The 24027-nt window shown below is 35.9% G+C and overlaps 1 protein-coding gene across 1 annotated transcript in view; it reads left to right on the top strand.

Annotated features, from left to right (window-relative positions):
- The window catches only part of NEK10 (NIMA related kinase 10), an 86478-nt gene extending 63998 nt beyond the window's left edge, over positions 1-22480 (top strand). Inside the window, 11 exon segments of the mRNA XM_069004781.1 lie at positions 490-665; positions 754-840; positions 8152-8199; positions 9703-9741; positions 12524-12624; positions 15687-15797; positions 17572-17680; positions 18762-18775; positions 18777-18822; positions 18884-18953; positions 22357-22480. Of these exon segments, the coding sequence (XP_068860882.1) occupies positions 490-665; positions 754-840; positions 8152-8199; positions 9703-9741; positions 12524-12624; positions 15687-15797; positions 17572-17680; positions 18762-18775; positions 18777-18822; positions 18884-18953; positions 22357-22480 (925 nt within the window).
- The last annotated feature ends 1547 nt before the right edge of the window (positions 22481-24027 follow it).

Genomic DNA, 24027 nt, shown 5'->3' with positions numbered 1-24027 from the left:
AGCCTTGATGTCTCTCTGGCATCACATCATATCAAGCTGACTTCATATTTTACTGCTATCTTGACTGTTAATGCAGGTTTTGCATTGTCCAGAGCTGGACTGCTGTTTGTTGTCTAAGGTGAAAGAGAACAAATCTACCAATGCTTGTTCCTACCTTTGTCCAGTCTGTTATTTCTCCTTTGTTCAGCGTTTGCTTCTGCTCTGTCATTTGTTTCATTTTTCTCACTTTCAGTGCTTGTTGTGAAAAGACTGCCATTAAGAACAAAACCGTATATGTAAAGGATAGAAATAAACTGTTTAGTTTCAGAGTTTGAAAGTCTTGCTCTAAATTTAGAATCAGTGACTGAACCAGGTACTGTGCAGTCCTGGACTAACAGCTAAGTCTAGTTTTATGTGTGTATGCACAAATGACACTTCAATTTTTGGATTTTCTAGTGAGTGCTGGAAAAGGACAATATCCAACATTTCCTCTTTGTTCTTTCTTGTCAGAAAAAATTACGAGAAGTTGAGTCTGGATGGTAGCAGCAGTGGAGCAGCCAGTTGCAAAAGTGAATTTTCAGAGAATACTGACCTTCCAGTTGACAGTTGTCAGTCTGCACATGGAAAAGATGAGGAAAGAACATATGAAGCAATCCCAGTAGAAGGTCACAGGACTATGGAGAAAGGTAACCATTAGCAAAAGAAGCATCAAGGGTGCTATCATGCTGGTTAGAGGTGGGTTAAAAGCTTCTTTCCTTTGATTTTTATGTGCAGGTATTTTCTCTGAATTAGACAATGAGATGGACATAGTGGACAACTCAAGCAGCTCCAGTTCAAGTAATTTGAAAGAGTTTCTTATTGGTAAGATTCTTTAAGAATGAAGTGCACATCACTTTCTATCAGTAAAACAGTTGTTTAGTCCAATATATGAGGGTATTTCATTATTTGTCGCAAGTTCACAATCTGTTGTGTTACCTAAGTAAAGAAAATAGCTCTGCCTCTGTGACAGCCCTGTCCAGTTTAACACATTTGGTGTCACCAAGACTTTGTGTAGCCTTTCCCCATATTTTGCAGTAGCAGCTATGAAAGCTGGAATATTACTGGGCTCCTTGAGAAAGAAGGTGGTTTTAAATTTAAGCATAAGATGACTAATATTGATAAGAAACAGATGGAAGAGTGTGAAAAAGAAAGTTGAAAGATGCAAGCTTTAGCTGTCTGGAAGAATTGACTAAAATGAATTGAAGGAATTGTGTGGATTTTAATTAGGCAGAATTATGTGACGAAACACAGCATTAATTCTGCCTGTAGTTATTTATGGTAATCAAATAGGAAAGCACCTATTTGTTGTGTGTTATCTTAAGTAACAGCTTTTTGGGATTATATTTCCAATTTGAAAATCTAATGAAAAAAAGAAAACAAAAAACCCTAGCTCTAACCACTGAGTTACTTGCTAGATTGTGAGCTATCATGATCTACCTATTAAATGCAATGGAATTCTGATTAGAGAAAATCAAAGTGCATTTTATACTAGAAAAAAAATAGAGGTGGATATTAGAGTTAAGCAAAATTTAAGATTTTCATTCATAAAATATGTGGGTGATGAAAAATGTACTTTTAAAAGGTAAAGGGAATGTAATTGTCTGATTAACAAACATTATTGCTGCAAGGTCCCAGGCTTCAAAATACCTAGAATAACATTACTTTATCTATTTGTAATCCTATTTGCTGGCTGGATTTTCTTTCCTCTTTTGGCCCAGGTACTGAAGAAATATGACCTCTTTTTATTGAAATGTCTAGCCATTATTGCAGGGCAAATAGATGATTTGATAGTTCTACTTCAAATTCATTAAAATGATTTGCTAATTGTAACTGGATAGCCTGCCATTCTGAAGGCTGGAGGACCTATGGCTAGTCAGCCCTGAGATTATTATCAGAGTTTCTTTAAAAGATAATTATTTTAAAAAGCACTTTTTTTTGGTCACTTTCTTGTGCTAAGGGAGTAACAGGGGAAGGCTACGGGATACAGGGAAGCCTTGAATAACAGTGGGAAGGGACTGCATAGAATGAAGCCCTTAAGAAAAAGCAGCCTGCAGAGACAAGGTTCTGTTTTGTGTTTATACTGAAGAATAGCACATTGTGTATCTCACAGGAATGCAATTCTTTGTGGGCTAGTTCAGCATTGTAGACAGAGATTTGAAGCCTTTTTGTAGTTTGTGACTTGCCACACCCAAAGCATTAGTGGTAATGATTTCCTTGTAGTTAATTGTTCTTTGTCAAGATTTAGACATTAACAAAATATCAGCTTTTCCTAATATTTCAATATTACCGTGCCATATTACGATAGTTTTAATTAAATATTTTAAGTGGAAAGATCCAGTCAGTTCCTATCAGTCCCAGTAACTTTAATCAGCATTTTAAAAGTCATTATCCATTTTTCTCCCAGCACAGTCTAATTATTATATAGATACTTCAGGACTGCTTTTTCAGAAAAATAACTCAGCAGTCTTACATTCTTAGATCACCTGTAGTTTCTGCTTAATGCTGAGTTCAGTGTTATAGATCAGTTGTAATTAATGCTGGCAAATGTTTAGACTTTTCAGGGGTAAAGAAAAGATAGCTTTAAAAAAATAATTATAAATTCAGGATAATTGGATATTGCTTGAGGTATGCCGCATTCATTAATAATAAGTGGCTAACAGAGTCTGAATTATCAGCAATGGTTTTGTCAAGCATGTCAGCATTACAGGGAAAAAATGTGACCAACTTTGATCTAGCTAACTTGGAAACTGCTAACGTGAAGATGAGGGTTTTAGTTTCAGGTATATTGATGAGGATCATGAAAGGATTTGTCTAATCGTGCTGTCATCACATAATTCTCAGAGAAAACGTGATCATTCTAATTTAAAGCTAGGGTGGTATTTTATAAAAAGGTGTGATATGCTGAGCTGTTCAGTAGCACAGAAACTGGTATGGATTTGTCAGTGTAATAGGAGTAAGCTTTTTTTATAGTCTGATATTGTCATAATATTTTTAATGCTTTTGCATACTCAGTGTTTTTCAATTATGCTTTAAGAAAAGGAATATTCTTCTTAGACTAGACAATGTATTTCTACAAGACCAGCTCCTTTAACAACTCCCAAGATTTCCAAGTACAGGGCGTGTAGATTCTGGAATAGTTGTTCCTGGTACTTGAAATGATTAATCCTACAGGAACAAGATTCTGCACATTTCAAAGCATAGAGGCAGCAGTGACAGATGCATTTTTCTTTTCCTGAAGTCATTATAATTTCAAATTATAAAGATTGTCAGATGATAAGGACATACTGAGTCAAAAATCTGTGAAGAGTGATGGGATGGTAACAGTTTATTAGTTGCACTTTTTTTCTTAGTTTAAAATTACAAGGTTCCCAACTTTACCTTAGCTTAGTCATATTAAAGGGTTCTTACTTGCATTTGGTTTACAGTGTAACCATACCTTCACTTCTATTAGTAAAAGCAAATAGCAGGAAGATATGTAATATGTCTTAATGCATAGTAGTCCAGTAGAGCTGGTGTGTCAGTTGGGTGAGAGTTAAAAATTTACTCTTTGTCTGGGAATGCTCTTTTGGACAATATTTTTTATTTTCCTTAATCATGTTCATTTACACCACAATCAGGATGGTTCTGTGTAAAACATGTTATTAGAAAACCCTGGTCCAAGGGCTTTAGGTACTTGTCTTGTAAAGGGCAAGACTTCCTCCCAATAAAGAGGTAGTGTGCAATAGATTCTTTTCTGAATTACTCAGCCCTTTCGAGAGATTAAGCAATCTCAAAACATAGTCCTGTTGCTCTGCTGTATCTTGCTTAAAAGTTTTTCTCTAATTTCATAATTTAATTTATGTTTCCACTATTTGGAGGAATCTCTACACTTATATATCTTGTGACCAATGAGCAAAGACATTGATATTCAGGATTCCTTTCCTGAATTTCTGCAACCCAATAGTATTCAAAGTTACCATGTAATGAAGACACCACAGATCTGCCTGAACAATATTCCAGAGATGTAACTCTAAAAGGGTCTCCTACATCTTTCTTTGAGAAATGCAACTGGTTTGCACAGTGCCAGGACTTGAGTCTTGTGCAGGTAAGGCTCTTATCCAGTTGAATAATTGGGGATTTCTAGAACTAGGATCCTCTCAAAATAGGAACTCTGCATGTAATATGTAGCAAGAGATTTGGCTCATCATTTAGGTTGTGAGTTTAGGTCATCACTTAGCTCCAAATTTAACTACTTTTGAGGACAGCAACAAACACTGTATGAAATAAACCCCCATTCAGTAATGTCATTTGTTTTCTGGAGCCCGTAATTTGGGCTACATTGTAGGCAGCTACCTTATATCTTGAAAGTTCTGTGGTCACAAAGCTGAGCCTTCTTTTTTTTTTTTTTTTTTTTTTTTTTTTTTTTTTTTTTTTAATTCAGACTGGTTGTATTTGATGGATTTGGTGATTTGAGATGACATTTCTTCTTTAGCAAGATGACTAGATAGTTTGGTAAGCTTTTGGAATAAGATTGTCTGACATCTGCTATATATGGTTTTCTGGTTTCAGATTGTGACGAGAAAGTTAAGGAATTTCTTGAAAATTATTATTGCACCAAGAAACCCATCATTTGCAGAGTGGACTGTCTGTGAAGAACCTTGGAGATCTTAGTGTTTTGTAGGTTTGCTTTTCCTGAGTTGTCTAAGATTCAGATTTCTCTTGAGACCTCGGGCTAATGGGATTTTGTTGAAGACATCAGCCAAGACCTGGTTTTCCTGTATGATGCCTGAGTTAAGTTCAAAATATGTTTATGTCAGCTTCTGTTGCTGTACATGGAGCCACTGCTAACAAGAAAAAAAAAACTTTGCTGTTTGCTCTGCAAAACAGCTTAATTAACCTGGTTGGGATTGTTCATTCCAGTGTATAGTGATTTGAAGGGCAGCTTGCTAAGAGTATTTTGAATAAATAAAGGTATTTTAACCTTTCTTCTAAAAAGATCATTGAGCTGTCATCCAAAAAACCACTCCCTTTGCTTCCATTTCATTAAAGGACATGTATTGAAGTTTTCTGTTAATACAACATTTTGATTCAATTTTCCTGCCAGTCTGATCAAACTTGGAAAGGTTTTCAGAGATTTTTGGTTTTTTTAGATACCATTGAAGTGAAAGTTAAAGCCAAAGCAAAAGTTACTATCTTCTCAGGTTTTTCTGATCTCATATCATGTTATGAACTCTTTCCTTGAAATTGCCTGTTTAGGTGCCTACAAGAACAGAACACTAAACTTCATATTAAAATGTATTTGTATGATTTTTATTGATGTCAATGCACATTAAGAAGTTAAAGTCTTAGAAGTTGCTCTAATTACATCAGCTGTTAAAGACCAAAGTAGCAGTCAGGGAAATTCTTTATGCCTCATTTGATACATTTTTTTTTATGTCCTCAAGGAATCTTCATAGAGCTATTCAGAACAGGGAGGCTGATGAGAATTAGAAGTTTTGGCTTTTGAGAGTCTTTCACATTCTAACAAGAGTGGGCACAAAACAGGAAAGAGATGGAGGGTTTGTATTTCATTTTCCTTGAGATCATCTTGAGCTGAAAAATGCCCCGTTGCAAGGCATTTGAACAAAACATATTGCCTTGCTCTTCCTATCCATGGTAAAAGGAAATGTGGTCCAGGTGACTGTGAGCTGGACATCAGGATACACTATGTGCTCTGTGATTTATGTGAGTTAACTTGCCCACACATCAGTGCTGTTTCTTACTCTCTGTCTGGCTTTGTATGATTAGCATCACTCATACACAGAAGACTAGAGATTATCAATAAAGTCATTAGTGTTCCCTAAGTGTGTGGATACATGTGTGAGTGTGTTTGTTACCATGATTTTTACATGTTTGAGTCTCATTGTGTTTAGTTATTAAGTAAATTATTTTCCTGTGTTTTCATATTGAGTAATATGAGACTCCTCTCTCAGATCTAGCTGCTCAGTGGGTCTCTAGCACAATAATAAGCAATAAAAATATGGCTAAAGGATGTTTGCTGTTGTTTACTGTTTCTCTGCATCATGATTTCTTTGGGGTTTTGGTTTCTAGCATTGATAAGTATTTTCCTAACTTTAGCATATGAATCAGAAAATATTGCATCTCTGCCGTGTACAGTGAGTGGTGAGACAGACTGGTGTGAAGTATCATGCACTTGTAAATACACTCATAAGATGGCAGATTAGCAAGTCAAATGTGGTGAGTCATCAAACTGATCAAGCAAATTTGGATATGAGCCCTTTACTGGTAAGAGACCATTTATTCGAAACAGCCAAAGGGTATAGTATTTCAAACCCAATTTTGTGTATGAATACTTGGAAAGGGGATGGTTTTTTTATAAAATTCTAGACAACAGTGGTGTTCACACTTAGCCAAGTGGCTTTTGTTACAGATTTTCTTGCATATATTCACATGATATATTATATTTGTTGTGACAGAGTGTCTGAGGTTGTAACTCAAAATCCTTACCCCAAAGCAGCATGATTCATGTTCACTCAGAGCTTCTACTTTTGTATTTGTGTTATTGTGTCTGTATCCTAAGCAGGTAAAATATCTGTTCTTTGAATAGGAGCAATAATATTTTTCATTTCCTTCACTTTATAGGCAGTGTGAACTCTCTTTTTCTATTTTTCTGTCTCATTAACAAAGTTAATTGAAGAACTTTTGCTTCTATGAGGGCCTAGTTTATTTGCTATTATGTAATTCATCTGCTCTTATCAAATAGTCTTTTGTGCTAGCTACCACAGAATTTTGGTGTCTGTTTTGATAAGCAAAGCATCAGCAAGGATTAAAATATTGTTTATTTTTCTTTCATTCTCTCTCTCTCTCTGTGTCTTCTTTTTAGGGAGACAGATTTGGCCTAAAGATGTATAATTTCTTTTGGTTTTAAAGTGAACTCAGTCTAACAGATGAAAGCCTCCTTCAGGATTTTTTTTCAAATTCGGAGGATCTCAGAAAAGTAGGAAAAACATTTCAGAGTCCAACACAAAAGTATGTTTGAACACGAAAAGATTGAAGACTCCCAGAAATGTGTCTGCTCTACAGTTGCTCTAGAACTGATATAACTGCTGTAACAAGACCAACAATGGGAAAACTACTTTAAGTTTGACATAAAATCTTTTTTTTCTTATCTGCTGTTTGAGTGATTAGATGCCTCTGTCTTTGTTTAGGGATGATGTTTTTGATGTTACTAGTGTGGAAAAAAATCTCATGTAGACAAAGATGCAGGTGTTTTATTAAAATACATTAATTGTATGGGAAAATTGTAAGCATATCCTAATTTTGCTACTCAGACTTTCAGTTAGCAGAATTATCTTTTCATTAAACATACACTCAATCAAAATGAGATACCAGAGTGGTCTCAAATGACCATGAAAAGAATGGTTTTACAGGAGTGATTTAAGACAAATGCTTAAGACTAGTATTTGCTTTAAGGCAATGCTTTCCAAGTGCCGAAATAATAGATATCATCAAACATTACCTTTCCTTCTACAAATTTTTTGGCAGTATGCAATAAATTATTTCAATGTTTACATTCAGTTTTGTTGCTGATTAGATGTTGGACCAATAACTGGTCATACTGCTGTCTTCAAGGTCTTGACTTCAGTAGGATTATTTAGGAAGTAAGGTATTGCATGTGTTATTGCATATAGATGCTAATGGAATGCTAGCTAATGGAATGGTGACAGTAAAACTCTGGTGGACCATCAAAGGTCCTCTGAGAAAGTGAGCAAATATTTTATCTCTTTATCCAGACTAGAGACAATGTTGCAGCTACAGTGGTAGCAGTAACGGTAAGAATTTAATGCAAATCCAGGTACATATTCTGTGGACATCTAGCCAGCATGTGTTGTTACTTTCTGTGAAATTCTGAAATTGTTTATTAAAATATTGTGTGGGGATGAGATTGTGGTTATGATGCAAGAAAATCTTTGATACATCAAACAGCAACTTGACAGTCAAGTGGGGGTTTGGAGTTTGTTTAAGGCTGTTTTCTAAAAGTTATTTTAATATCATGTCTGGGAATAGAAGATATTAACATACATGTTTTGTTTGGTTGTTTTTTTGTTTGTTTTTTTTTTTTAACAGAAGATAATATTTATGTGTTTGTTTCAGGTATAATTAAATGAAGTTTTAGTACTTTTGAAAGACAACCTCAGATAAGGTAGCTGTGATTTGTGATTTTAATATAAATTATATAATTGATCACTGTTACGATCAATTCAGTTGGTTGTTTCACAGTGGAACAGTTCTGCAATTGCCTTTGTGAAACATGTCCTTGGTTACCTTTACAGCTTCATTTTATCTCAGCCTATGGCACTCAGTCTGCTTCAGGATATTGTTAGAGGGTGTTTGCACACAAAAGCTTTACATGCTTGCTACTTAAGCTTAAACTGTTATTAGTTGGTTAGCCAAATTCTGGTTTTGTGTTTTTAAGCAGGTGTTTTTCCATAGAAAAATGTGCTTATGTATTTGATAGTGTATACTGTAGTAGTGTTGTAATGTAGAGTCTTGTCCCTTTGAACTCCTCTAGATCTTCTGTATAAACACAGACACCCATTTCTTGGATTTGGAGACCTCATTTCCTTCAAAAAGGAAACAAACAGAAGCAGAATATGTCACACCATCCCTCTTCTAAAGGTCTTCCTTTTTCTTCTGTTTCTTCAGTAATGCATCAAACACATTCTTGACCGTTATTTTTTCTGATGCCTTTGGCACCACCCTTATTCACAAATTCTGTCAATTGTTTCTTTTTTTCTGCTTTTCTCTCATATCTGGAAAAAACTCTCAAAATCACTCTTGGCTGCATCTGCCTCCTGAACAATTTTTTGTTTTACCTTTGACTTAGCTAGGTAAGTATTTATAATGATAACATTGATTCTTTTCCTGTGTTTCTTCGTAGACCCTGTTTGATTCAAATGAAGTATTTTATTTTTGCTTTCAGAATGGTTCTTAGCATAACATCATCCAGTTTATCACTTCCTACCCTTACATCTTTAGTCCCGTTACAGTCAGTAATGGCAACCTCCTCATGCTTGAGCATTGAAGAAAGCATGTTTTCTTTCTCTTTGTAGAAATTTGCTACTATACAGATCTCTGCCCCTCATGTAATCATTAGCAAAACTATTTCCTTGTCTTTGTAACTACTACTTGAAACTGTAGCTTTCCCTACTGCCACAAAAATAGATACAAATTCTTTCCATATTGGGCTATGGTGGCTGCCATCCATCAGGACATTATGTTGGTTCTTTCAATTCTCCGATGTCTGTACCCATTTGTTATTGTTTATCTCAGCTAGTGAAATCTGTAGGCTGAGAAAGTATTTGTCTGGAGTTTAGAGAAGGATCTAGCATTGAAACATGTAGACCTGTATTTCTGACACTGAGATATTGCTATCCTGGTGATAAAAAATCAAGTTTTTCCCCACTTTACTGGTACTGAGCAGGGAAAGAAACTTCTATTTAGTAGAAGTCATCCTATTTTGGACATGCAGAATAAATCAGCCTTTATGTGACTTACAAACGCACACTTTTAAACTGGTGAATTTGGACAGATTTCCTTTAGAAGAAACATGAGAAGGAGTCAGGGAATACTGATATTTTTCTCTACAGTCGTTGATGCCAAACACAATTAAAACTTTTTTTTTTTTTTTTTTTTTGTAATAATGAGATTATGTTGATGGTTCTGGATCAAGACTGCGACCACGTAATTTTGTGCTTGCAAGAAATTCAAACTTTGACTTAAATTAAACCTAACAATTTCCAAGTTTTTGAACATTATCACATTATTCTCCTGTTACATATAGAGTGTTTCCTCTTTTATTTCTTCATCTTTAATGCCCATTGATCTGCTTTTGAGAGTACTTTCATTCACCGGCAGGTTCTGCACTAAGAAAATAGAGTGTTTGTGATGAGGTGGCAATCTCATAGCTCTTTGCATGTTTTTATCTAATAGTTGTACTTTAAATGTTAGAAAAAGAGGTAATTACATTTTACATACAAATATGTTATCTGAAATACCATTAAGGTACTTCTTAAAAATATGAATTCCGATAGTAAACCAGTAAGATCTCATGTTAATGGTCATTATCCTGGCTAAACTTCTGCTGAATGCAATTGAAATTTCTCCTGTGAAATGAATATCTCATGGAGCCCTTGTAAATTATCATGTATTTATACATCATGATTGATGAAAAAAGTTTTCCATTTGAAGTACTTTTCTTTATTATCGAGAAGCTTCACATACTGTAAGCTGCTAAGCTGTGGTTTCAGAATGCATATTGTCTGAATAAAATAATATTTGAAATAAAATTATTTTGATCAGTTGAGCTATTGATCTTCACAAAAAGGTGCTTATTGTCTGTACTAAGTTCTATTTTACAGCTTTTAATATAAACATTGTAGTAAGAATTTTAATTATGCTGTATGAATCCAAACTTGATGTCAGCTTTCTGTAGTTTCGGTGCTGTTTACTGAAGAGTGCCATCATAATAACAACATGGTTTAAACTCACTATCCAACCATAATGTCTGAGAGTTATAAAAATCTACAGGCAAATACTTCAGCCTTTGTTGATATTTTCAATTCTGTGAGTAGTTTGAGTAAATGCATTATCTTTTGTCAGTGATATTTTCCTTTTGGAAAAACTCTGAAAAGCTTTGGTCAAGTCTTCAACAGCCTATTCACACATGTGTGCCCTCATCCTCCACATAATGCTTCTTTATTTAAAAAAAACCCAAACAAGGAACTTGGAGTGGTCTGGAATGTGTGGACTTCATGGGAATTCCTAAAGTCTTTGAAGCACACAGGCACTACAAGTAGATACTAAGTCTGGTCCTCCTAGACTTTTAACTCATATTGTTGCTGTCATACTAGAAAAGAGAAAAAACTCTCTAAGCTGAATAACAGGGAAATCCAAATTATGTCCTTGCTATTATCATTCTAAACCTATTTTTATTCAGAGAAAAAAAAATCTGAAGACCTACAAAAGAAAAGGCCCTGATTTATTTACTTTCGGTTTGTAATACAAGCCATTGACAGGAAAAGAGGAGACAAATACCACAGAACAGGGAGCAGTGAAAAAGGTAAGATTTCAAAGAAATAAAGGTTTTATGAGTGTCCTAACAAAAACTGAAGACTTTTAGGTTATAATGGCAAGACCACACTATTTTTTGGGGCCTCAAATATAGAAGTATTGAAACAGTTGTCACCTTGAGCAGAAGAACCAACTTACCAATTCTTCTTTAAGTGACTCTAAGGAAATGCAAGGCTGCTTCTCCTCTAACTGATTATTAAGAGAAGATTAGGGAAAACATGTCAAACTGAATTTCACTTGACTTTCTCAAGGCATTCGCCAAAAGGCAGTGCAACAAAAAACCCCAGCAACAGCAATGATGTTATCTTCCTGATCCTACTAGAGATGTGTCTCCCTGTGGTAGAGAAGGATGTTTTCTGTATCACTCTATTTCTGTGAGAGCACTGTTCAGATCTGGATGGTCTTTAGACAGTACAACTTGTGAATATCTTTTTTCTTGTTAAAGTAGCCAGCACAGAAATTCATCAGCAAAAGAGTGGTAATAATTCTGTTGTGAACTAGTCAATGTCGCTATTTGGATTTCATCACCCTCTCAGTAGAAGTTTTAATCTTGACACAAGATCACTTTGGAAAAGAAAAAACAAACCCGAAAGTTTCTAAATTGTAAATTTGTAAATAAGACTTATAAGACTTAACAATCCTCAGGGTGTTTCTGTGAGAGTAAATGTTAGAATACAGATCTAAATTAGCCTCTGAAGTGTAGCTTGAGATAATTATATTTAAGAGAGGTACAGGGCTTCTGGCTGAAGTCCAATACTTGGGCCAAGGCTCTTTGCTTATCTTCCAGGTCTAATACCCAACTTGGAAAGATAATTTTGTGAACTAATGTTCTTTAGTGATTTATAGTGGAAGTCTGGTGATAAGCTTTTATTTAATCTCTGGGCCTGACAATGTGTATGACTTTAATACACAAGATTAAAAATCCTAAACAAGAATGGATTTACCTCATAGAAATGGTCCATATCAGACATGTTATTATAATTCTTAGGGTAGAATGGCAATAAATTTCATAACATCAAAATATATAAAAAACAAATTTGAGTTAGTCTATGTAAAAAAAAAATCTGTTAAGAAAATTCTGTTGATCATATATTTATCCTTTTGAATAAATGTGACAAGATTTTAACAATTGTTAAGGTACATTAATACTGCTTTTCTCATAGAGTAATTTAGTGATTCAGAGAAAGGGATTTTCTTTTGAAACACATTATAACTTACATTGTCTAAAATTTAGCGTTTTAATTATCCTTTTTTTGTTCCCAGCATTACTGAGAAAATAAATCAGGCATTTTAACTTGGTATTTACATCTACAGGTTTTAAGCATTGCATGTTATTAATATACTAAGGCAACAAAATGAGCTGCCCTCCTGATTTTATTCTTGTCATCTACAGCATTGGCAGGAATTGCTGCATCACAAAGGAAGGTGCGTCAGATCAGTGACCCTGTTCAGCAGATTCTTATTCAGCTGCACAAAATTATCTTCCTCACTCAAGTATGCATTACTGTTGCTTCTGACATTCTGTACTTTTTAGTAATCTGCTTTTGTCAAAATGATGTTGCTGCAAAGTGCTGCTAATTTAGTTACTGTTCTTTAAAAACAACAGAACTTGACATTTTTGCAGATGGCAGGATGCTTTAAAAATATATCATTTAAATAAAGACTAACTTTGAATATTAGTATGCGGAGGATGGCAATAATTGAGTCATATGAAAAAAAATCTGTGGCTCACCTCAGAAAAATTGATTGTACAGTAAAGTATTTTTACAACATTCTGTCATACCAGCAATATGACTGCTTAAGGTGACAATATCATATACTGACATGGAGAGTACATAAAATGCTTTCCTCTGTAGTAATAGTTTCTAAATAACTTTGAAATTATATTTTAATTATCAATACATAGTAATATTTTCTTGGGAGTTTTAGTGCAATAGATGAAATCCTGAATATGTTCACTATTTTGAAATGTCAGATATTTTTCGAATTTAAGACTTGTTTTAAAATTAAGTTCAACTGCTCCATAGTGAGAGAGAGTTGAAGTTATTTTGTGCTGATTCCAAAGCAAAAATGGAGCTGAGCTGATACAAAATCTACCTTGAACTCTCACCTAAAAATGTGATAGGAAACTCTTTATTCTGCAGAAAGATGGCTACCATGCAGCTATTTGCAATATTTGCTATTATTAAATAAACATATTTTCATTTTCCAAAATGAAGTATTTACATTTGGGATGTGATGTTTATCACCTTAGGGCTTTTGAGACTGATCAGCCAAATTTGTTTGGTTTTGTTTAGAACAGAATAACATAACTGAACTTGAGTGTGCTTTACATGCCTCTCTTTTGCTTTGGTTTTTTTTTTTTTTTTAATTGTCAAGCTTATCTAAACAGGTAATACAAGAATTAAATTATCAGAGACAAAGGAAACAAACATTATTTAAAATAATTGGAAATCATATCCTTCTCCTATCACCAGAAATAAGGCAGTTCAGTTCTTACATGGTATGTTAGGAGTATGTCCAAGCTGCTCATTAGTGAGCCTATCCTTGCTGTTCAAGAAGGTTTTCTCAAGTGGCCTACTAATTAATACAAGTTATTTTAATGTGGATGCTCAAGAACTGAGAACTAACAGCAACTCAAAAACTGGCTCAGAATTGACCACTGAAGCAGTAGCAACAGCTTTTCTCTGGTTTCAGAGAAACCAGAATCCATACCTGTACTTGTTTACTGTTTCCATATGCCTCTTTTGCACTTGTTTATGTTCGTACAAATCTGAGGTCAAGTGTTTTTTATAATACATAGCCGTTTTTTTAAACTCTGTTACATATTCCAGCTGACAGTTCTAAACTGAAGTTTGCAAGGGAGAGTTTTTGCCTGTTAGTTCTTGGCTGCCAGCAGCCTTCCCTGTTTCCATGGGAACAAGAATCAGAGTGATCTCTGGAAAACAATGTAAGAGAAAGCTTTGTAAAAAGCATTATGTAAATACTTGGCTTTTTTTTTTTTTTAACTGATCTGACAACTGATTTCATTAAAACAAAATCTAAAATTGAACACTAGTGCCTGAGGCAACTCCAAGTTTCTCAAGCACTGGACTTGTTCTTTACCACTTCTGCTTCAGAATATCCCAGTATCTCCATGGTACATTGACTGCACACAGTTGATTGCAGTGGTATGTAATCCTCAGAATATGTTGTCGGCCTTTTCTAAGGCATAATTTTTTTTACTTGCTTATAGGCTAAGGAACATTCAACTTCTGGCTTAAAGCAGATGTATAAGGCCTTATCTGCATGAAAAAAGAGTTGTATCTGTCTGTAACAAAAAAATCTGTATGCCACCAGCTGTCTGGTGAAGTCTTTTGTGCTTAGCATGTGACTTTGATCCCTGATTTGTCAGAGCAAATCGGGACTCCTGTGAGGCCAATAAAAACCATTCTGGATTTATAGCTGTCTAAGAGCAGTAATTTGTTCCAGTGGGATAAATGTCTTTACAATGTGTGCTATGCCGGTGTATGAATGTGAATAATTAGTGGTCAGCCCCTCCCTAAGTAGTCAAAAACTTCCTGTATTCAGTGGAGTGGAACTTCATCAATTTACATCAATGAAGTGATTATAAAGGGTATACTATATGGTAGAAAATCATAGCTTTTCAAACAGTATCTGCAGGTATAAGCAACTATATAAAATCAGCATAGAAGATAACTTCAAAAGGGAAGTAACATACCACAGAATGGTTGTGAGACGGGGTTGTTGTCATTGCAGTGACCAACAGCTGAAACTGTATATTTACTGTTGGAGCACAAAAATTATTTTAAAGGAAAACACATTCTTTGGACTCTCTATTGAAGACTTTAAGGACAATAGAGTGGGATTTGTGGGTGTTTTGTTTGGGTTTTTGGTGTTGTTTTTTGCTTGGTTGGTTTTTTGTTTGTTTTTTGTAATACAGATGAAAAATGTGTTCTTTTTCAACCAAAAAGATAAAGGAGGAAAAAGTATACTGAATCAGTTAAGCTTTATAGACAAGTGAAAGGCAAATTACCTCCCTCAGGAAGCTTTGAGCAAAAAGGATGCTCTGAATTGTATTAAGACCCATAAGTACCTTAAAAGAGCCTGTTGAAGCCATTCTATGCATGTTGAATGATGGCCTAAGCTTCTTGATATTCCATTCATTTCAGATGGAGTGACTCATTATAGCCAACATGAAATCTAGTCTAATGTTCTATGTGCTTCATCTGTAGAAAAATGTCCCAAATACTAGCACTTTGATCAGGGAGACAAACCTGGTGTTACTAGTGTTGGGCTTAGAATGATGTTTACCTTCAAGGCTAGAGGAACTGAGTTGTATGATAAGCCAAGCCTAAGAAAGTGGGCAAACGAAGGAGCGTTATTATAGTATGCCACTAAATCAAGTCTTGCACTGTTGTTTTTCACCATGCTGCTAGATATCAATGTTTCCTTTTGCAGTGTAGCTACATTTTTCAATAATGGCACTTCTGAATGGGTCATTTTTATGGCCGGCATAACTGAATGGTGAAGACATGTTTCTTTGTTTCATGTAGCTTCCTCCAGCTTTGCAATGCAACTTGAAAAGGAGAATCATTGAGAGATTCAAGAAATCCCTCTTCAGCCAGCAGAGCAATCCTTGTAATCTGAAATCAGAAATCAAAAAGGTGTGGTATACCATTTACTGCTTGTGGCCAAGTTTTTCTCTCTTTCTATTCAATCATGTATTGGTATTAATATCACAGAAATATAAGTGTACTTCCTTGGCATCTGTGTAGTGTGGGAAACTGAAGCTAAGATATTTCATTTATTAATTGATGATAAAGTAGTTATTAGATATATTATTGTACCTAGAATTTGATGACTGAGGTGACTTATTATCATACACATAATTCTCCTCTGTGACTTAATTTGATGATCACCTACTTCCACTGAATTATGGAAGCTTCTATGTCATTGTTTGCTACGAAATAGATGATGCCAAATGCTGGATCCTCCCTTTGCTTCTGTAATAATAAACCTGAGATTCTAAAACTTCCTGGAAGGTGGCACATTGGTAGTACATTAGAAAAGTAGTTAAAGATGCTTGTTTCTGAGCTATCAGTTTCGTGCTGTCCTATAAATCAAGTTGGGATTTACATTAAACAATTCCTGTATTTCAGCCATAACACTAAATCTAAGAAATACCTGCTCATTGTGTATTGAGTTGATGTTCTCAGAAAAGGATACCCAAAAATATGATAAGAAAAAGTGAAGTGTTTTTTATAAAATTAACCTAATTTTCTAGTGTTCAGAAATAAAGGAAGTTATTTGTAAATGTTATCAACAGTAAAACTGTGTTAGCTTCAAAACTATTGGATTTAAACCTGCAGAAAAGGGAAGAAATACTCTGCTTAAAAAGTAAATGGTAGTAAATTGAAAATGTTTGAAATATTGAATGCAATTCTGGGCATTGTACCTTAAAGGAAATAGTTATATTCTATTAATAGAAAGCGACAACAAAAAGTGCAGTTAGAAGGATGGAGAATTGATAACCATATATGTTACATAATTTACCAAAAACAACACTGTAAATGTACTGGGTGACATGGATATCATTTGGAGGTAGTGGGAGGAACCTAAATAGAGGAAAGAATTAGGTTGAATTCTTACAGCAAATGTTGTTAAGAGATTGTACAATTTCTGGAAATAAAATTTTAAAATAATGGGATTTTAACTATGCTATAGTCGAAAACCTAATTAGATTTACAGACGAGAAGATTCCTTCACTGATCAGTGGTGGGGTAAAGGTCTTCCAACAACAGAGATTCTTCTGTTTCTGTAAGAGTGAACTGTTACCATGCTGCAGAAATGCATGACTGGAATTTCTCTCCTGTACATGAGGATAGTCCTGTCAGAGTGGTTACCAGTGGATATTTTCAAAACTAGATGTTTTTAAGTTTGATGTCAGTATCATTGCTCATATAATCAAGTAGCTGAACTGACCTTGAGTTTTCAAGAGTGCTGGGATCCCTTTAACGGGAATTATACCACTTAAATATGGGCTAACAATTTCACTTGAAGCCACAATTTTAAAAACCAGAGTCATCAGCTGCTTCTCTCATAGGTTCAAGAAATACACTTTCCTGTTCATCTTCACACTAATGTGTAGTTTGTTACATTTTATTCAGATCATCTGGAGAATTCAGTGCTTTATACTAAATGCAGCTTGCGATGTTCTATGTTTCTAGAGAGAAGAAGGTAGGATGTTCATAATTGTGTTCACCAGTTTTTCATTAATCTAAAAAGGCCTGAAATTTCTTTTGACTTTTTGATTTTGGGAAACAAAAATGGGAAACATAGAAAAGGGTAAGCTGCCTCCTAGAAGTCTGAAGTTTTGGAAATTGGGAGGATGGAGATTTCAGGTATCTCTTTTCCTTTTTCCCTTTTTTTTTTCCGTAGCTGCTGCAAGGTTCTCCTGAACTGATTGAACCCAACATCTTCACAGCAGATTGGCATGGGGTACATCTTTCTTCAGGGGGAAAGATGTTGCCTCCAGATGATAGAAAAGGTAAACAAAACATGATAAACTTCTATATTGGCATATATATTTCTAATAAAGTGTATGGTACCAAAGCAGAAGGAATTGCTACTCTAAGATCAGTCTTTAAAGACAATAAAGTTATGTTGACTAGACTGATTTTCTGGTCTGGTGGTTTTTGGTTTGGGGTTTTTGTTTGTTTGGTTGTTTTTTGTTTTGTTTTGTTTAATTCATGGTAAGAAATGCAGCTTACCACTGCATTATACTTTGGACTAGTGATACTCAGCAAGACAAATCATAAACACCATGTATAATCAAACCTAGAAGCTGTGGCATCATCTGGGGTGGGGAACTACAATTCCTGGTTCAGAGACTTTTTTTATCATGTACTTTTTTGTGCAATGGACATAAAGGAAATGTGCACAAAGAAGGATGTAAATGTCATTGTGCCATTTACATTCTTCTAAATACAGAAAAAGCTATGTTGCAATCCATGGACTAGAGGATACAGTAACATTAAAATCTGTGGTGCCAGAGAGAAGAGTGAGAAGCTTTCGTTTTGATGGCCTTTGTGTTGAAAATAGCATATCTCTTCCACAGCTTAATGGAAAAACCAGAATTAATGCTAAGTGTCAAGGGTGATATTTGAGTAGCAAATGAGTCCCTAACAATCACTTTAAATATGAGCATTATTTTGTTCCTAGAGACGATAATGCAATTTGTTGAGATGCTCATTATCTGTAATTTTTGAATCTCTTAACCTGCAGACAATACTTTTGTCTTCACAAATTGCTGCTGGCTGTGTGCCCTTTCCACTGTAAATTTCTACTGTAAGTGGAAAAAAATAAGAGAGTTGCACTTCTGAGTTCTGTTACATAAAGTCTTTAAATTATTTTTCATTGGTTAGAATACTTCCATAATGTGTGTGCATCAAACGTTCGTATCATGCCATAAAATGACCCCACCTCTTGAGGGGGTCATTGTACTCAGTGGGAGTTACTGATCATGAAGCATCTCTGTTGTTATGTTTGTAGTGGAATTGCTAAGAAACTGATAAGGGAGCATAAATCCCAAATTCAATAGTATAACATTACTTGCCTTTCACTTTAAGGCATTCTTGGCACTTCTTGGCATGGCAGAAGGGATGACATATCAGCAGTTGCAGGTAAGCTGTATATGTACCTATATGTTTTCATTTATTACTTTTAATGAAAATAATTCACTGAAATTAAGTTCTTTTAACTTGTAGACTAATTGAAGAGGTTCTAGTGGAAAGTGGTTATTACAGTTTCTCTTCTAACAGGTCAGTCTAGCCAATTTAAAAAGAAAAAGTTAATTATGATGTGCTAAACCCAAATGTATTGTCTTCCTGTTTATGTGACTGCAATTCACTTTAAACTTAATGCAGTATGTGGTTTATTATAATACATGGATGCTTGGACTGGAAGAAATGTATGTGGGATTTATTAGCTAATCTAGGCAGCTTTTTTTGGCCACATCTGTTTTCTTCATTCAGATGAAAGAGTAGTACAATATGGCAGCAATTTCCTCACTTTTTTTTCCCCACATAAACCCACACCTGAACAAAAGGTTCATTACATAGAAGTATATTTTATTTCAATACTCTGTCATTACAGGGTTTTAAGGATAAAGCTGATATATTTAGCAAAATATTTGAGTACAGCACAAAAACCAATGTGGTTACTAGCACAAAAGAGCAGGGGATGAAAAAATGCAGTGGTCTTTGAAACTAGGAAAATGCTTTGTCCTCAAGATGGTATATCTTTCCTGCAGGAAAATTTTTACACAAGAAAGAAAATATAAGAAATATGTCATTATAAGCCTTGCATTTGTTATATTTTTCACCGGCTATCCTATTGTTTGTCATCTCAAATAATCTTTAGTGCAAAAAAACATTAACTACTTTAATTGAGTAAGTCTGTTCTGGTCTTTACATTAGTCACCATTTTAAAGTCTGGGAGACTGCAGTTAGGTTTTTGAAAACAAACAAACAAACTGTCCCCACCCCTTTCCCTCCCTAATATAAGAGGTTTTAAAAATTTATAGTTCCTGGTGCCTCAGCAGTATTTTTCAGTTATTTTTTATCTCTGCAAAGTTTTTAGCATGATTCAAGCTTGAAAATTTTCTAATGGTAGTCTGAATATTTCTATAGGCTACTCATTAAATTGGTATTTCAGCTTGCAAGTGTCTTGCAGCTGCCAGCTCAAAGTATTGGAAATCTTGATTCAACACTCCCAAAATAAAATAATGGTTTAATCTTTAAACCTTTAGGGTGTACTTGAATTATGTTTACAGATTACTTTTTCAGCCATGAGGTCTAACAAACTTCTTTATAAATGTTTTCAAGTATCTCAAAATTTTTGCCCTAATGACAAGCTCCCAGGATTTGATGCTGTAGAAAAAAAATCGCACAACTTATTAAAAAAAAAAAAAAGACATCAAGGTCTACCATGTCCTGTTATAAATGTACAAATGTGTTGTAGTAGTGTGGGCATTCATCTCACAAACAGACTAATAAAAAGTGTCTTACTTTAATTAACTGCAATGAAGGAGGTGTATGCTGGATATGGATTTCAGTGTTTTACAAGAACTACTACAGAGATAAGGTATCTATTAAAGGAAATCAGTGGTAGTGTATCCCATTTTGAAAGGATGCATAAGGATTGAATCCAGGTCCCTGCTCCTCACTTCCTAAAACTAAACCGTATGACCAAGAGCATCATCCAGACACTCCTTGAACTCAGACAGGCTTGGTGCTGTGATCACTTGCCTGGGGAGCCAGTACCAGTGAGGAACCTTTTCCTGATGTCCAATCTGAACTTCCCCCAGTGCAACTTCATTTCATTCCCTTGGGTCCTATTGCAGTAAATGTAATTGCTGAAATGTAGAGCATGCTTCAAGACTGCAGGCACATATGCTAGTACTTTCAACATATGAGTGCCATAGAAATGCACATGGGACTAACAGCAGTGAAATAACAAACAGGGTTTTTTTTCTGATTTATTCAGGACTACTTTTTTTTCCTGCTGTGCTGGAATTCCTTAGGGAGTAGCTGTTCTGCAGAAAACTAACTTAAGATTCTAAATCTTTAAAAATGTTATTTTAAAGGAGACATAAAGGAATATTCTTCATAGCTACATGGGAAGACAGTGTAGTATAAGGAATTCTTTTCGATGCTGTGTTTATCCTGCGGAAGGAAATGGGTGAAAGAACAGGCAGTACATTTGCACACATATGTGGGGTCTGGAGAAGGCCTGTGGACATTCATCCTTAATCACACTGGTGGATGTGCTATGTCTTTGATTTTCACAGGAGCACTGGGAAATTGGAAAGCACATTGTGTTTCCCCTGAGTCACGTAACTTTAGCAGCACTAGTAGTATGTTATCCACAATCAGTGCTGATCTGTGTTTTCTTCATGGGACTTGTAACAAAGACAAAATTGATTTTTGGAGTGAATTTTGGAGGAATGTAGTGAAATCTCATAGATATGAATCTCCTCAGAAGTGAAGTTGTATGTTGTCTAGATACGGTTGGGTTCTTTTTTTTTTTAATTTTAATTGCTTAGATTTGTTAATGGTGTGCATATAACAGCTATTGCAGATTTTGCCCAACTCCACTGCATATGTATCACTATAGCATGTCCTGGCTTTTGCTGGCAGATACAAGACAGTCTTACTGCAACCCTGTTGTTGGCCTGTCACCAGCAATTTGGTTTTTTACTATGCTTTTTATGGTGGATTGACCCTGGCTGGATGCCAGGTACCCACCACAGCCGCTCTGTCACTCCCCTCCACAACTGGGTGGGGGAAAGAAAATATAACAAAAGGTTCATGAATTGAGATAAGGACAGGGAGACATCACTCACCAATTCCTGTCACAGGCAGAAGAGACTTGACTTCGGGATATTAGCTGAATTTATTACTGATCAGAATCAGAGCAGGATAATGAGAAGCAAAACAAATCTTAAAAATACCTCCACCACTCCCCGGAGAGAGCTCTCTTTCCCGAGCTCTACCTCCTCCCCCAAAGTGGTGCAGAGAGACAGGGAATGGGGTTACAGTCAGTTCATCACAGGTTGTTCCTGCCACTGTTCAGAGAGAGGAGTCCTTCCCCTGCTCCAGTGTGGGGTTGCTCTCACAGGAGACAGTTCTCCACGAACTTCTCCAGCCTGAGTCCTTCCTATGGGATACAGTTCTTCACGAACTGCCCCAATGTGGGTCACTTTTCCATGGGGTGCAGTCCTTCAAGAACAGCCTGCTCCAGCCTGGGTCCCCCACAGGGTCACTTTCAGGAAACCTGTTCCAGTCTGGGCTCTTCTCTCCATGGGTCTTCAGGGCCCTGCCAGGAGCCTATTACAGCATAGGCCTCCCATGGGTTTACAGCCTCCTCTCAGGCATCCTCCACCAGCTCCAGTGTGGATCTCCCCCACAGACTGCGGGGGGATCTCTGCACTCCCACTGATCTCTGTGAGCTGCAGCGGCACAGCTGTTTCCCTATGGACTTCACCACAGGCTGCAGGGGAAGCTCAGCTCCAGTGCCTGGAGCACCTCCTGCCCCTCCTTCTTCACTGACCTTGGTGTCTGCAGAGTTGTTGTTCTCACATATTCCTCTCACCCTGCTCTTCTCTGAGCACAACTAAATCTGAACAATAACTTTTTTTCCTTCTTTAATCTCTTGTCACAGAGGCATTTTCAGCATCTCTGATTGGCTCAGCCTTGGCCAGCAGCAGTCCTGGAGCCAGCTGGCATTGGCTCTGTCAGACATGGGGGAAGCTTCTGGCAGCTTCTCATGGAATCCAGTCCAGTAGCCTGCTCCACCCCCCCTCCCCCCACTACCAAAACCTGTCCATGCAAACCTAGTACACTTTTGAATCCTATTATTTGCTGTGATGCACAATTATGTTTGGTTCCCCTGTAACTATAACATTAATTGTTTCCCAGGCAATGTTCTACTCCCAAATAACTTACATTTTTTTCCTCCAGAAAACTAACAGGCCATGCTTTAGCCTTGGCTGGCAGACATATGTCTATATTTCCAGAGAACTTGCTGTTTTCTGAAGTGTGCTCTGCTCAGTGCCATTCAGAGCTTTAAGAACTTAAACATTTTTTTTTTTTTTATTTGCTGCTCACACTCTCTCCAAATAGCCAGAGTCCGGTTTCAATAGCTGTCCAGTATTGAATGATTCATTTGGCTAGCAGACACAAATCATTCGGCTTCACCTCAAACTCTCCAAACAATATAAGTAAGCTAGAAGAACAAATCAGTTTCCTGAGCTGCACTGCAAGTCACTTATCGGTGTCCACCATTATCTGGTTTTATTTCATCACAAAGTAATTGGTTTGTAGCCCTCACAGCAACATCCCATGAGCCCTTCTTGCCTAAAGCTGTTTTGAGCCTGGCTCTACTTCCTCTTTACATACAGTGAGACATTTCAGAAGTGACTGCAAGTTTTCCAGCAGAAACTCAATCCATCCTGTGGCTTTCCTGAGATCCACTTCTTAGAAAAGTGTTCACAGAAGAGCTTCAGAAAAAAGTAGTAAGAGTAATGAATATCTGTATCTTGTTTGCTCTAGCAATATGTAGGGCAATACTATTTTTAAACTTATTTATGTTATGTTAAAAGCTTTTGGTTTAGATTGAGTTTTTCATTTTCTAACTTGTAATGATGCAGCACGTGTGGGTCTTTTGCAGTGGAAACAGAATGACAGTGCTTCTAGCAGGGAACAAGTTGCCTTCCCTTCAGCTCATACTATGTTTCTAGCTTTTCTAGTAGAAATGAGAAGGAAGAGAACTTCAAGGGCTCAAAACTCCTTAGAAGACACATCAAAACACCACAAACTTGATTTGCAAAATTGCAAATGTTTAAAGATGTTTTTTGTTTTAGGGCCAAGTTTCTCATGTTTTCTGACCAAGTTGACATTGACATCAGTTCCATATATTGTAAGGCTACAAGGTGAATCCTGGTTTAGATCAAAGATTTGGGATGTGTGCTATGGCTAAAAGCACTATTAAATGCAGAATAAACAGCTAGATAACATCATAATGCAATCTTCTATCTCACTGTGGAACACACTTTATAGAGAAAATTCTGAAAATATGTTTTATTTATTTTCTGGTTTGGGGAAATGTATGTGCTATGTCTTTCTTTCCCATCACTTTTGCCCCTTGCTGTGCCCTTCTGAAATTCCAAGAATGTAAGATGGGAAACCAAACCTTAAGTGAGGTGATGACATGAAAATTGTAGTAGGACAAATAAACTGTACAAAGAGTTAAAAATGATTCAAGCAACTTGATCGGGTCATGAGAGAAACATGAATTTTTTAGAAACTGACAGCTTCATAAGAAAAATGTCAT

The sequence above is a fragment of the Aphelocoma coerulescens genome, chromosome 2 (genome assembly GCF_041296385.1).
Source record: "Aphelocoma coerulescens isolate FSJ_1873_10779 chromosome 2, UR_Acoe_1.0, whole genome shotgun sequence".
NCBI lineage: Eukaryota > Metazoa > Chordata > Aves > Passeriformes > Corvidae > Aphelocoma > Aphelocoma coerulescens.
This window is presented reverse-complemented; position numbering and strand designations above follow the sequence as displayed.